We start from the raw sequence: 14,691 nt of genomic DNA, 5'->3' as shown, positions 1-14,691 counted from the left end.
AAATAGTTCGGAATTTCCTTGAAAAACACAGACATTTAGAATTTTTTGATCTATTTTTGACCTTTTCGATCTATAAAAAATGTTCATAAATTCCATGATGCTTTTCTTTTTTGAATTATTTTAGCAAACATGGGTTACAATAAGCCTACTTGTAGCATTATATTAATCCGCAGTGTAGTGCGGTCATTATAGCAAAAACCAAGCATGACAGCAGACGTCTAAAACATGGCCACTCGTAGCTCGCCGAAAACTTGAACCAAAACTCCTTTTGTCTTCACCGATTAAAGTGTTTACTTCTTTGTATATAACTGTGTAAGTTCTTCCAACAATAGTGTGTTGACATGGGAAGTGCCACAAGGGACAACAGGCTCACATACCTGCAGACATTCTCCTGCACAACCGTAGCGGGCGTGACCAGCCGAACCCTCACGGCGCCCCTCGATGTGGTGAAAATCCTCTCGCAAGTCGGAGTTCAGGAAACCCAGCAAGGTCTCTTCAAGACCTTTGTGAACTTATACAAGACCCAGGGTTTGAGAGCATTCTGGAAGGGGAACGTTCTAGGATGTCTTCGACTTTCACCGTTCAGCACGATACAGTATTCTGCATTTTATAAAATTAAAACAAAGCTTGCAGATAAGGATGGGCGAATGAATCCACCAAAGGCATTGCTAGCCGGGAGTCTTGGTGGAATGGTTGCAACTGTAGTGACGTACCCAACAGACATGGTTAAAACACGAATGATTGTGCAGACTACAGATAGAAGGAGGAGGCGATATAAAGGAATCCTGCACGCGTTTAGGTTAATCTTGAAGGAGGAAGGACTGCTAGCTTTCTACAAGGGTCTCTTCGTTTCACTCCTAGGTTGGGTTCTTCTTCTTCATCCTCAAATCTGTCATTTACAGACCCCTTCTTGCTTGTTGAACAACAAGAATCACCTACTCCTATAGGGACGATAGCGGAACAAATCTCCTGTAGTTCTAGATCTATGACGTTCGTTCCGCTATCGTCTCCCGTAAGAGACGACGATAGTGGAATGATCCTCATATTTTTTTCAAAGTTCTGAAGAAGTAGGCAGCGCCTATAGGCTATTCTGCCCATTCATCATGATCTTGGGAGTCAAAATCGTGCTCAAACAGGCCCACGATATTTGACTCTCAAAATGATGGAACTGGTAGACGCGCATTGATTGGTCGGAGATGTGTTTCGCGTTGTGTAAGGGATGTGTTGCTTGTTGCGATAGAAAATTTCTGCTTGTGTTATTTAAATTGTTGAGTTTTTTATATTTTGTTTATAATGGTACTGTATTGCTTGATGGTCTTTGATGGAGTTTATTCACAATATTTAGTTCTCAAACAACATAAAACCTTTGTTAAATTAATTGAAAAAAGTTGTATAGGCCTAGTATTTATAACCTTAGTTGATATGATAACACCCTGGTTCTTGGAATAACCAGAAGGGGGCAGGACCCACCCCTGGAATTCTTGCCCTCAAAAGAGATTTTCTTTCTTTAAGTAGACAAATGAATGGTTTCGAACATTAAAGGCACTTAACTAGTTTGGTTGTTGTCAAAGAAAAGTCTTCTCACTTGGCGTATCCTACAATGCATAAAATGACGAAGCTGGGAAAATTTGATTTCAAATGGTCATCGAAGTTGAGCGATATTGAGAGGAAAAAAAACCTTTTCGCACAAATGCCATTAGAAGGGCTTCAGGCCTGAAGCTTTCAGATTCAATCACTTCAGTGAGAAACTAACTCTTTCTCAAAAATAACATTACTTCAGACTTGGGAAGAGGTTTCTAACAATCTTATTACTATTAACGTCTCTCCATTGCTTGTTATAGGCCTATGTACAGTATGCATTGTATATTTTAAGTGTTTACCAAATGTGTCTTGTGCATTAGTGCCTAATGGAATGGGCCTTTCTAAGTTATGTTTTTGCTCTGCCCCCCCCCCCCCCCCCCATAATGAAAATTATCACTGCTTACTCAAACTGCAAAGAGTATTGAGGGTTACAATGATTGCAATTGATGAAAAGGGGATGAACAAGATTTCAGAATTATAAAAGCATAGGGCTGCAATGTAAATATAACTTGTATTCTATAATGGTCATATCAATTATTAATGATAAGTTACCATGATATAGGTAAATAGATGATGATCTTTTAAGAATAGAATTTTTTTTCAATTCCTCCTCAGGTGCTGTACCTTTCAGTGCAGGTACTTTCTTATTTTACGAGATTATTGACTCCTTATGGGAAACACCACGTTACATGCTGAGCCCTCTGCATCATTTCTGTACCGGTTGCCTAGCAGCAGCATTTGCACAGACGTTATCCTTCCCATTTGACACCATCAGGAAAAAGCTTCAGGTAAAGTGTTAACGATGAAACAGATTTAGCTGTTGCATACAACGTCTACCAACCAAAAGGTCCTATGGTATAACTGTGGAAAAAAAATTAAGGGCCTGACATTTGGTCCCCAGCAGGGTCTTTCTCGAAGGCATCAAGAAAGACCATTATTTTTATTTTTATTTTTTGTGTAAATTATAAACACAAGTTTGTCAATTTACATCAGTGTGTCGTGACCAAGCGACTAAGAGCACTGAACTCAAGCTCTGGTTGGCTGGTTGTGGGTTCGAGTCCTGGTCGTGTTGTGTTCCTAAGCAAGACACTTCAACATTTTATTGCTTCAACTTTCGGACGGGACGCAAAACCCAAGGTCCTGTGTGTACAATCAATGCCTGTTAAAGACCCCAGTGCACACTAATATCGCTCTTGAGAAGGTGTTTGCCCAGTGTGTCTGGCAGTGCATTTATTTTCAATCGATTGAAAGGCTGTCTCAAAAAAGCACTAGATGCTATGACCCAGTTCCAAGAAGTACAAATATTCACATGTAAATTTCCACAAAAGTATTGTGTAGAGTTCGTGCCAGATTCTGGTGTTCCTGATCTGCAGTAGAGTGTGGGTTCGAGTCCTGGGCGTGGCACTTGCGTCCTTCAGCAAGGTACTTTATCATTTAAAATCACTTTGTCTTTAGGATTGGACATTACAACGTAGTCCCCTTTTCTGGGATTTTTAGTGCTCGTAAAAAAACTCGGGAAAACTTATCGTGGAAGAGTAACGGTTAAACCTTGTGTTTATAACAACCTTGTATGCATGTTTGCTCAGGCTTGTGGGCTGTAGTGATGTAGAAAAAATGTATGTTGTACTACTGTTCTGTTTGTGGTGCTAGGCTTACCACGAACAGACACTGTAAAAACTCCACACCGTGTTCCTTGCAGTTGGTTGTTTCCAATTTGCTGGTAAAACTCTCTCATGTGACAACAAGGCCTGAACACAACATGAGACTCCACTACTAAAGAAGCAAATTCAAAGTTTTGTTTTAAAATTATATATGTTTTGTTTTTCCTTATTAATTTTCAGGCCCAAAGTGCTGTGATGAAGAATGGAGGGGGCGTGGACATCCATCCGTTCAGGGGGATGGTACAAGCTTTTCGCAAGACGACTGATATGTATGGTAACAAAGGGCTATGGAGGGGTAACACAGCAAATCTTTGTAAGGTACATGAATGTTTTCTATTTAAAATTTTTACTATTTTGTTTTTGTATTTTCTCAAAGTATACTGTACAAGATTGGATGTTGGTAATGGTCTTCTTTTTCACTTACCTCAAACTCAACTATCTAAACTACAAAAAATACTAAATGCAAATTGCTCGTATTGTCTCAGTTACCAGGAAACACACTCACATTACACCAGTACTGAAGTCACTACACTGGCTACCAGTCGAATCTCATATTACTTTCAAACTTCTGTTGCTTATCTTTCATGGTTCTAGTCCTATCTAGCAGGATGCGGCGCTTCGCGCGACACCCCGCTAGATGAGGATAATTCTAGTATTTTACAAAATGTTGCTAAATGTAATGTGGGGTCACTGGTTAGGGTGGTATCCGGAGGGACAGGGGTAATAATCATTTTGTAGAATCGATAGCGATAGCACATGCATGCTTGCGCGATTACTTTACGTGACAGCACGGGTCATAAGTTATTTCTACCTCCATGTATGAACTTGAGTTTGATTACAGTGGGTGGTTTCTTTTAAGATATGAATGCAAAATACCACTTAACGTTTGACTAATAATGCCTTTAACAGAATCTGAAGTGGTCATTGTTTTTGAATGTCTATCTACTTCGCAAAATGCCTGAAAAGTTTGACCCGGTATACATTGTGCGCAACAGTTGCAGGCCGGGTGTAATCGACGTCAATACTGGTTTTGTGGCTGCTGCACACCATTTTGGCAAAAACAAAATTGTAAAAAAAAATCCTTTCTGGGCCAACACTTTTTTTGAAAGTTCTATTATTAGGTCAGTACTGGCTTTGTAGCTGCACACCATTTCAATGGTATAGAAAACCTTTACTCGGCCAATGCTGATCTTGCAGGGGCACACCATTATGGCAAAAAGGTAGACAACCTAGGCCAAAACTGGTTTTGGCTTCTATAAAGATAATTATATTAAAATAAATAATTTATTGTAATGTACTTTTTTATTGCAAAGTAATTTCGTTTAAATTTAACTTTAAGTGGAATATATTTGTTTGCATTTTTATTGTATTAATAAAAATTGACGACTTAAAATGATGATTGAATTTTCGTCTGATAATGAAAGTTTAACTTTCTGACATCTGTCTGTAGTAGTTTCAATTTAATATATTTTTAGGGTTTAATTAAATTCCTGTTTATGTTTACAATTGTTTTATATTTAGCGTCAATAATTGGCTTCTTCTTGTTTTACATTACTCTGTTAAGCTGTGAGCGCATTTTTTAGGTGGATTTTGGCGCTAATGTTTATTGATATAGTTCTAACTAAAGTAATTTGTAAAATGCATTTATCAACCTTGACAAAGATTTGACAAACTGTGTGATATTTCTTTATCACAATCCTTAAAAGTTAGAAAAAGTTTTGTCTCATGTGGTTATGAGTTTCCAGTTTAAGCTAGAATTATTATTTAAAAGACAAGGGTTTTGCAGAAAGTGGATATTACATAATCAGTAAAAAGCACAGGATGGAGTGTTGTTTCTGATATCCTTCTCAAACTAGTTTTCACCAAATGTTTGCTAAACTTATCGAAGCAAATTAATCATTAATTTTGTCTTATTTTCTCCATAGGTTGTTCCCTATGCAGGGTTGATGTTCATGACATTTGAAGCCTGTAAGAAGAGCTTCCTCTTCCAGAACGGCTACACCCAATCTCCACTTGATGACACACCAAGACAAGGAATCGATCAAACCCTCAAGCCAGATGAAGTTCCAAAAACAAGATGATGACACAAGCAGATGGCTAGGTAAACCCAGGGTGTAGATGGGTGGTGATCAATCACACATTATAGAACGCTGAAGGCGTAAGATGGGTAACTCAGGCTGACTGTGAGGTGGGCACAAGCCGCCTTTTCAGCAACTCCTTTGATGCAACAAGAGACAAGTGCAGATAATGACAATCGCTATCAATGATGACAAAACATTTGCTAGCTGAAATGTGTTTTTTCACTTTCCAACATCAGTGGGTTGACAGCTCCAGTCCTTTGGCACTGTCTGATGGTAGAGCTGAGACCTCTGGAATGTAGCTTCAATCTTACTTTTAAATGTGTTTACAGTTTTGGTCAGTAAGTTGTGTACTGATTCTGATGTACATGTATTGAGAACCGTCATTTCACATGAACTTGGTCCTTGGTTGTTTTGGAACATTTAAAATTGTTAAATCTGAAAGTTTGAAACATCTGCAAACTTTCTCGAACCATTTCACATGAACTTAGTTTTTTGGGGACATTTGAAATTGTTTAATCTGAAAGTTTGAAACATCTGCAAACTTTCTTTATTTTCTCTTGTGTACACTTTATTGATCATGAAGTCTGGATGGTGCTATAACTTTCCATCCCTATTCTACAATGTAGCTTTGGAACAGCAACCCAATTTATTGATAGCATATTACTACCCGCTTGCCATTAAAAGCAGAAGATTGTTAGATGTTGAAGTATAGAATTGTAACTTCCTCTAGCTACCATGCAATTTTGGTGGCCTAGTGGTAAAGACATCTGTTCCAGCTCTAGAATTACAAAGGTCATGGGTTTCAATTCAACACACACCTTGAAGATCTTGTTGTACTGCAAAATTAGAATGCAAAATGTCCTATTTATTTGTAAAATCCAAAAATGATCGACCAACAAATGTCCCAAGTTCTTGGTCTTTGTTTTCTCACTGTTATCTGCCAAGTCAAAACACAACCATACATGGTGCTCTGTAGACTCTTATTGTTTTGTTGTTTGCTCTGATCGTCTCATACTGATCGAAATGATGAGTTGTTAACCACCCATCATGATGTCAGAACTAACTCTACTCAAAGGAGATTTACTACACATGGTGCCAACACAAACCTCATCTGACTATGCTCCCACCATTCAAAGTTTCAAATCCTACTTCTTGTTTTCTTATTATACAAGATAGTTTTGAAGGGGGACCAGGAAGGTCAACATAATATGATTTGCAAAGGTTGTGGATTCGAATCCCCCCCCCCATGAGTAATATGCCTGTTATTGTTTTCACAGTCCTCGGGTAAATACTGAGTGTACAGTGCTTACACACATACGTGTATGGGAATAATCAAAATTTATAATGTGAATAGGTATAAATAAACAATACGGTTTGATTTGAAAACTAAAGACTTCCTCACAAAATGTGGCAATTGATTATTTATTTTACTCTTCATACTCTACAAAACAATCAGTTTTGTTAAAGGTTCATTTTGTCTGCATCTCCAGAGTTTCTGATTAATTTAAATAAATCCCTGTCAAGTTGTTACACGATTGTTTGAGACTTATTTGGTGTCTGTTTGTAAATGTTGCAGCCAGTGATACAGTTGGTAGGTACCTGGGCCCAATTTCATGAAGCTGTTTTAGCAGAAAACAATGCTTAACGAATCTCTTTGCTATGCAAAAAACGAGTGGGGCACCAGTCGCAACAATGTAAACTTTATGGAGTGTTGGCTGATAATCTGCGTTTGCTAAGCAAGATAATATTTTGCTTAGCAGCTTAGTTTGTTTCCAGGCTTTGTGAGATTGGCCCTGCTGTCATCCCTGGCTGCAGCCTTTACCAACAAACACTAAACCAGGGTAATTTTATGAGGCAACCTTTGGAGATTGGTACGTGTGTGTTTTAAAGGCACTGGACACCTTTACTCAGTGAATGTCAAAGACGCAATATTTTAACTTGGTGTATCCCAACCTAATGCGAAAAATAAACCTGTGAAAATTTGCAATTTAGAATAATGAAAGCCAAATCATTTAAACCTGTGTTGTAAAAATCTGTGTGTTTTCAGAGGCCAAATAAAAGGCTTTAAGTATTTTATTATCTTTCTCAAATGTTATGTTACTTTTTAGAGGGAGCTGTTTCTCACAATGTTTTATACTATCACCAGCTCTCCATTGTTTGTTATCAAGTAAGTTTTTATGCTAACATTGTTATGAGTATTTACCAATAATGTCCAGTGCCTTTAAGAAAGCCTTCATATTTGAATGCTGCCCTCAACATGAACATGATTCGTTGCCGCTGTTACCATTCCAAACACGGGTGGATTTGTTCACAATAACGATACAAGTTATTTTCTGTTGTTTCAACAAGTAACTTTAATTGCATAGTTTCGCCTATAAGTTAGCATTGCGTTGACAGAAATCAATTGATGACCCTACATGTACAATGTACCTTTAACTATTTGTAAGGCCTTTATTGTATAAAAAATATTACAAAAACACATCCTTCATGATAAATATTCAATAACTAGAAAAAAAAACCAACCCAATACAAAATCGTAATTTTTAAATGTTGGCCTACTATTGATGCACCTTTTGTCCACAGTAAAATTAAAACCATTTGACTTGTATAACAAAACAAAAAAACTTTAGAGTACATTACATATCTTGCAAAGACTGTACTTTTCTTAAACTTTTGTCAAGAGTTGTGCGCACAAATAGAAATTAACCCAGGCCTGATACTTCACGGAGGTAACGGAGGGGATTGCCTCCGTTGCCCCTTGCCATTGCCTTGGTGCCCTTAAAATGCTCCAGTAGACATTTACAATTTCCTCATAGGGTGCCCTTGCCCTTTCAAAAACGAAGCATACAGGCCTGTTAACCAATAGTATATTCAAAAACAAGGGAATTTATAACTAGCTTTAAAACAAATTTTACAGTTGGCTTTTAATTAATGCACCTTTCGTCCACATTCAAACTTATTGACTTGTGTAGCATTTACACATAACTTGTATTACAATACATATCATGCAATTACTTGTCTTAAAGCCATTGGACCCTTTCGGTAAACAGTATTGTCCAAGGCCCACACTTCGTGTATCACAACTTCTATATCAAACAACAAACCTGTGAAAATTTAGGCTCAATCGGTCATCGGAGTCGGGAGAAACTAACGGGAAAACCCACCCTTGTATCCGCGCGTTTCGCCGTGTCATGACATGTGTTTGAATTAAAATCCGTAATTCTCGCTATCGAGAATTGATATTGTTTTACTGTTTTCTCAAAAAGTAAAGCGTTTCATGGAAGAATATTTCAAGAGATGTCTTTCACCACTACCTTCTGTAAACCCTGTAAGTTATTTGTAAATCTGTGACCTTTTTTTTTTTTCTGTACCGAAAGGGTCCAATGGCTTTAAAATGGATTTTGTCTAGAGTTTGCACGAACAAAAATAAACCAATACTATTGTTTAACATACGCAGGTAAAGTATATCTCCATCCATTTTGCAATTCCTTGGATAGCACTTGCACAATATAACACCTAAAAATAAAGTATTTTTAGATAGCATCTGAAAATAAACCAATACTATTGTTTAATGTACGCAGGTAAAGCATATCTCCATCCATTTTGCAATAACTTGGACAGCACCTGCACAATAGTGCTATAACTTGGTACATCCGCCACGTTGTTATCCTCCAATGGATCCGATAGTAGAACATAGAGTTCCCTAGCATGGACATCGGACCAATTCCCTTCACACGTAACGTTATTAAAGCCAATCCATTCTGTGTAGTGATAAATGTGGTTGATCATGGAATACCCCATAATGGTGATATTAACTAATGCAGGTTGATCACTGTCGGCACGGGGGTTATCCGAAGGTCGAGGGTACTGAGTGAACGCTGCTTTCTTCCAAGTTCCAATCCCTGGTCTCCCGTTCTTGGGACCCTTAACAGAGTCCGTAATGAGTGGGGAAAGACTGACGCCCTCCACGCATGTATCCAGCGTAATCCCCTTCGGGCATAGGGGCGGAACAGGTAGACCCACTAAGTCGACCACAGTTGGAAATAAGTCAACAAGTTCTACTAAAGCATCGTTCACTAGCCCCTTGCTCACAGGCTTGTCCTTAATGCTGGGATGTTTCTTGACCAACTGGAAGGGATCTTTTAGAGCAAACTTGATTGACCGCTGACCGTTATTTCTGACTGGGTCGGTCACTCCTGGGATGTGAATCATCACGGGGACATTGGTTGCTGTGGCATAGTTACTGAACTTCGACCACTCTTGATGTTCACCAAGTTGCCATCCTACACACCAAGAATAAACCAAAGCAAACAAATTCAACATGTATTTTGATAGATTTATCAGAAATGTTCCTGAATTAGTGTTTTGCACGTCATGTCTGACAAATGATGTAAGTTGGTAAAAGCATCTGCCCTTAGTGTCAAGGTCTTCTTGGGTTCAAATCCCAATGAGGACCTTTTGATTTTTCTCTTATCCCGTGTTTATATAATATAATGAATATTTCTAATGCTTTTTTGGTTTGTACTTTGGAAATATGTGCCTATAGTCACTTAACTGGGATTAGATGAATAATGACTACAACCTAACCTAAATGTATGAATGGATGAATACATGTATGTGCCTACCACACTTAACCGGGTGTTGGATGAGTTACTAACAGTTTCATGTTTTGAGCTTGGAAATCAACGTGGTTTGTTCATAAAAACTCCCCAATTTCTTTTTACATTTAAAGTGACGAACTTCAGTTTACATAATACTTTAAAAAAAGTTACACTTCCTTAAATTATTTTTACATGCAAAAGAATAGAAAGTAGACTCACCGTGATCTGAAATGAAAGTAATAATCGTATTTTCAGCAAATCCAGCTTCCTCTAATCCTGCAAGTACACGTCCGAGTTCATAGTCCATAAACGTAGTGGCTGCGTAGTAGGATTGCCTGATGAGATACTGTGAACAGTCAAGAATCCAAGCAGAAATTGTCATTAGAAAATGTAAATCAGTATACCTTGTTGAGGAGGGGGTGCGACTTGGGAGGGGAGAGAACGTTGTAACTTTTCTTGACAACTGTTTGGCAACCGCTGTTGAAAACATGCAATAATAACAAACAAACTTTTTATAACATGTTAAATTTGCATCGAGGATAAAGAATATTATTTGATTTTACCCATACACTGATGTATACTCCGTACTTTCAGTTGGTAAGTACGGAATGGAGGTGCGCAACCACAAGTCTAATTTAAATATCCCATACATTTGGATACTTTCAAGTAATGATCGAGCAATGCATTCTGGGAACAATAAGAAAATGGCGCGGCAAGATCATACACCACTGGGAACGAGGTTACGCAATTGTTTACGCTTGTTTGAATGTTACACAACTTACATGGTACTTCTCAGGGACGGGGCCGTATGGGAATGACATCTGTAGGGCAGCTATGTCTTCTCTTCTTCTTATATCCATGAAAGGATTCCAAGCTACTGGAGGTTGCGTCTTGGAGTAGAAGGCATTGGGAGCGATGTTGATAGACTCTAGTGGGTACAATCCTAGGTATTCTTCTGGGTACCTAAGAAGGAGAGAATCAAAGATCAGACATGAACACTGTTTTCAGCTGACTCGACACTTGCTGTAATTTGAATTAAATTCAAAATATATATTGGCATAAAAACTTACTTTGTAAAAGATCACAGAGCGGTTGATAGTATTATACATTTTGAAAAAAGACTCCCTCTACTTCTTAAGAAAGCATTACAATTCTTACCAAAATATTTTAGTCTGAGAAAGGCTTTTAAAAAAGGCTAGTTAGAGGAATACTGTACAAGGGTGGTGTTTTTTCTTTCATTATTCTCTCGCAACTTCAATGACCAACCGAGTTCAAATTTTCAAAGATTTGTTATTTTATGCATATCTTGCGGTACACCAAATAAGAATATTGGTCTTCAACATTTACCAAAGGTATCCAGTGCCTTCAAGCTTGATACAATTATAAAGTTTGACAAGTCACTTGCACTATTACAGCAATGTAAATAACCTCAGTGAGATGTGCGGTTTATGAAAACCCATTGCAAGAAAGAACGGTTGATCATCCGAAGATGATATGTCATTCTTCCTTGAGATGTTCTGAAGGATCTCTAAGATGTGATCCGTATTCTGAATATCGGGTAAGGAGCCTAGAGGTTGAGTGGAGATGTTCACTGGACACAACAGGTTGAAATGTAACTTCCCATCCGAGCCTGGACAAACCTATACAACAAAAAGACAGAAAATGAAAGCTTTGCATGTTGTGAATAATTAGAATCAACTATAAATAATTATAACGCACCTCTTGCTTTGTTCTGTATTCTGGTTGGCTGAAACACTTTCACGTGGGGTGAACTAGTATATTCTAGTGATCGCACGCGCATGTTTTGCGGGAATAGCATGAATAGTGCCTGGTTTCAGCCCTCTCTTGACGGTGAACCGTGAACAGCAACTACAGAACTTCCTATCTTTTCCAGATTTCTGTTCTTATTTCACATTTAAGACCGAGGTGTGTGACCAGAAGAGGGAGAATAGATGTACACTAGTTTCCTTATTGCCAGTCAGTATGTGTATAATAGTAAACTTGCTGTGTTGGCTCTGAAAAGAACTGATGTGGTCACGATGTATATAAAAAGGTCAAGATCGAGTGAGAAACTTACCGGATCGTAATCAAACTTTAAAGTTGGTGCATGGTACGGCAGTACAGACCAACTGTAAGGAGAATCATTATGCTTACCACAGACAGGTCCTGAGATTAAATAAAAATATAAAGACACATGAATAAATGCAAAGTATTGTCCAAGTTTTTATCAGTGAAGATCTGATCCACTTGGGTTTTAAATTTGACACAAGTTTAAATTAGGGAAGCAGGCTTTATCTCGAGTTAGGACTAGCCTTAGGTTTTTAATATCTCTTAGGACTAGTCCTTGTAGTTAGGCCTAGTCCTAATCATTTGTGATGTTGACCCCAGTGCCTTTGATGCTATACTAACCATTATGAAACACCTTGCCAATGCTGGCTGTGAAGTACCCAGCTTCTTTCATGTACTGCGGCAACGTTGTGAAGTTACCTACATTAGTACGCCAATACAACCCATGATTGTAGTATACCTTGGTTGAATCAGGGCGTCGACCCGTCAGAAATGAAACTCTGGATGGAGCACATACCGGTTGCTGCAATTCAGAGCAATGATGATTGTTATTATTATTTATTCGACCAAAACATTCTAATAACAAACATGACACAAAGTAAGAAATGTTGAACATCCAGGACAGTCAATATGAAAGATTCTTTGTATAACAAAGTTTCTTGAATATGATGATCTTGACACTCTCGGTCGGCTACTCAGATCGGTCTGACATTCCTTTTGTGTCATACTTTTTCAATATGGTCTAGGGGTCATGTGAGAGTATCAGGGTTATCCTGTTTCTTTATTTACGTGTTTATGTCCCTTATATTGCATTACTGTATACTTGATGTAATATGTTTATAAATCTTTTTATCTTCCCCATTTTTTTGAGGTTTTGAGGAAAAAAAATAATAAATAAATAAATAAATAAATAAATAAATAAATAAAATAACAAATGCCAACAAAAAATAATCTGGACATAGAGTAGGCCTATAGAGATACGGTACAGTAGACAATTATGAGGTGGGACGAGGGATGAGGAATATGTAGAACGAGAGAGGATTGGGGAAGAGAGGAAGGAGGGAATTAAACAAGCACAGTAAAGACGATCCAATCTATATAACATGGCTAGGATGAACAAAAGAGAAAACACTAAAAGCCTGTTCATCCAATCATAGGTTAGTAACAAGAATCATTTTTACAAACAAAAAATATACCTACCTAGTAGATAGCACTGATTAAGAACACCATTGGGGTTTCTACTTCTACGTAATACTCGACAATGTCCGTAAGTCAGGATATAACGCCAAGGAAAAAACTAATCTTAAAGATGAGTTCCTTCATTTAATTTCATTCCTTAATTGGTTGTGATGCTAAAAGGACTCCCAGAAAAGCGAACTTAATCAATGTACTAGCAAAAAATCTAAAGTGGAACTCAACAATGACCTACCTGTGAGTAGGCATGAGTGAACCTAATTGACTGACTCGCTAGTTGGTCAATATTAGGAGTAAGTGCTCTACCATCATAAGAACTAAGGACTGGAGCCAAGTCATCAACAACTAGAAATAGAACGTTGGGTCGGCTGTTATCATGGTCCCCTGCAAGAAGATATACAAATTTAGTCAAAGTCAAACGATAAGCTGGTACCAAGAGTTAAAACAGTGGGGATATCTTGAGTTCCAAACCGCGGTTCCAATCTATTGGGGTTTCCCCGCGCAGGTTCGAATCCTGCTGACTACTCCAATATATGTAAGGGGGGCCGAGGGCACTACTATAGTAACTGTATTTAGTTGGACACAGATTTGTATTTTAAGGCGGGTGGCTCATTGATTGTCTCTTAGTCGTACCCATAAACTGGTTTATTTTGACGAAGCATGAGGGACCTATATCCTGCACAAACCACCTAGGCCCAGTAACTGGGGCGCTGTACTCCTTTTTTCAAAATTTTGACATTCAACCAATAATGTCAAAATGTCGAAATTATCGGTCTTTTGACCGATAATGTCAAAATTTCGAGAAAAAAGTACAGCTCCCCAGTGCCAGGGTTTCATCCAGAGGGGAACTGTTGAATTTCTTGTGAAAAGGCGCCCTCTATAATAATGACATGACCGCTGAGTGTATGCTGATGCACTGTCATCATCAATGAGCAACTTTTGCAAACTTGCAAACAATGAATGCCATCTTGATGACCTTGAATTGAATTTGTTTGTCTGCACAAGTCGCCTCTTGTTGAAGTGCAGTCTTCCTGAAATTAACATGATTAAGGATCGATCAAATGTTTATATAAATCTAGCTCATACTTAGACTTTCCTCGTCAATAACATACTTACCCTTTCCGTCAATTAAACAAAAGCAACCAACAATCAACCACCTCAAAATCGCTGTCATTGTGGTCTTCCTTTTGTTTGTGTTTTATATGAAGCCAGCTGATACAGCAATCATGCATTTCATGATTTATGCATGCATGCAGTTAATAATGCAGCTAGCTCAACATTGTTTTCTTCCCAGCATGCCTTGCTCGACCGTCAGTGTGCGTGTGCGGCCGGCTGTGATCATACATCTGCTAGATTCCTCACGAGAGGATGTGGAAACAAATTCAGAAAAACAGTGAAATAATGCCTTCCATACATCAAAATTTCCCCATTATAATATGAATCCCTATAATATACGTCTTTGCCCCCGCCCCCGATTTTGCCGCCACGCATGAAATCATGTGTGCG

The 14,691-nt window shown here is 38.2% G+C and overlaps 2 protein-coding genes across 2 annotated transcripts; one reads left to right on the top strand and one right to left on the bottom strand.

Annotated features, from left to right (window-relative positions):
- The first annotated feature begins 210 nt into the window (after positions 1–210).
- LOC139936173 (solute carrier family 25 member 43-like) lies at positions 211–5,328 on the top strand. The gene is made up of 4 exons (XM_071930936.1): positions 211–861; positions 2,197–2,369; positions 3,423–3,560; positions 5,168–5,328. Exons 1-4 carry the CDS (start codon positions 342–344, stop codon positions 5,321–5,323), a joined length of 987 nt encoding a protein of 328 aa, XP_071787037.1. The 5' UTR covers positions 211–341; the 3' UTR covers positions 5,324–5,328.
- Positions 5,329–8,884: 3,556 nt separating this feature from the next.
- On the bottom strand, positions 8,885–14,682 carry LOC139936172 (iduronate 2-sulfatase-like). Its single transcript, XM_071930935.1, has 8 exons — positions 14,302–14,682; positions 13,421–13,569; positions 12,334–12,514; positions 12,002–12,090; positions 11,353–11,564; positions 10,707–10,887; positions 10,144–10,270; positions 8,885–9,606 (listed from the first exon to the last, which is right to left on the bottom strand). Exons 1-8 carry the CDS (start codon positions 14,357–14,359, stop codon positions 8,885–8,887), a joined length of 1,719 nt encoding a protein of 572 aa, XP_071787036.1. The 5' UTR covers positions 14,360–14,682.
- Between the last annotated feature and the right edge of the window lie 9 nt (positions 14,683–14,691).

Source organism: Asterias amurensis, chromosome 4 (assembly GCF_032118995.1).
Source record: "Asterias amurensis chromosome 4, ASM3211899v1".
Lineage (NCBI taxonomy): Eukaryota > Metazoa > Echinodermata > Asteroidea > Forcipulatida > Asteriidae > Asterias > Asterias amurensis.
The sequence above is the reverse complement of the archived record's forward strand: the minus strand, read 5'-3'. Positions and strand labels throughout refer to the sequence as shown.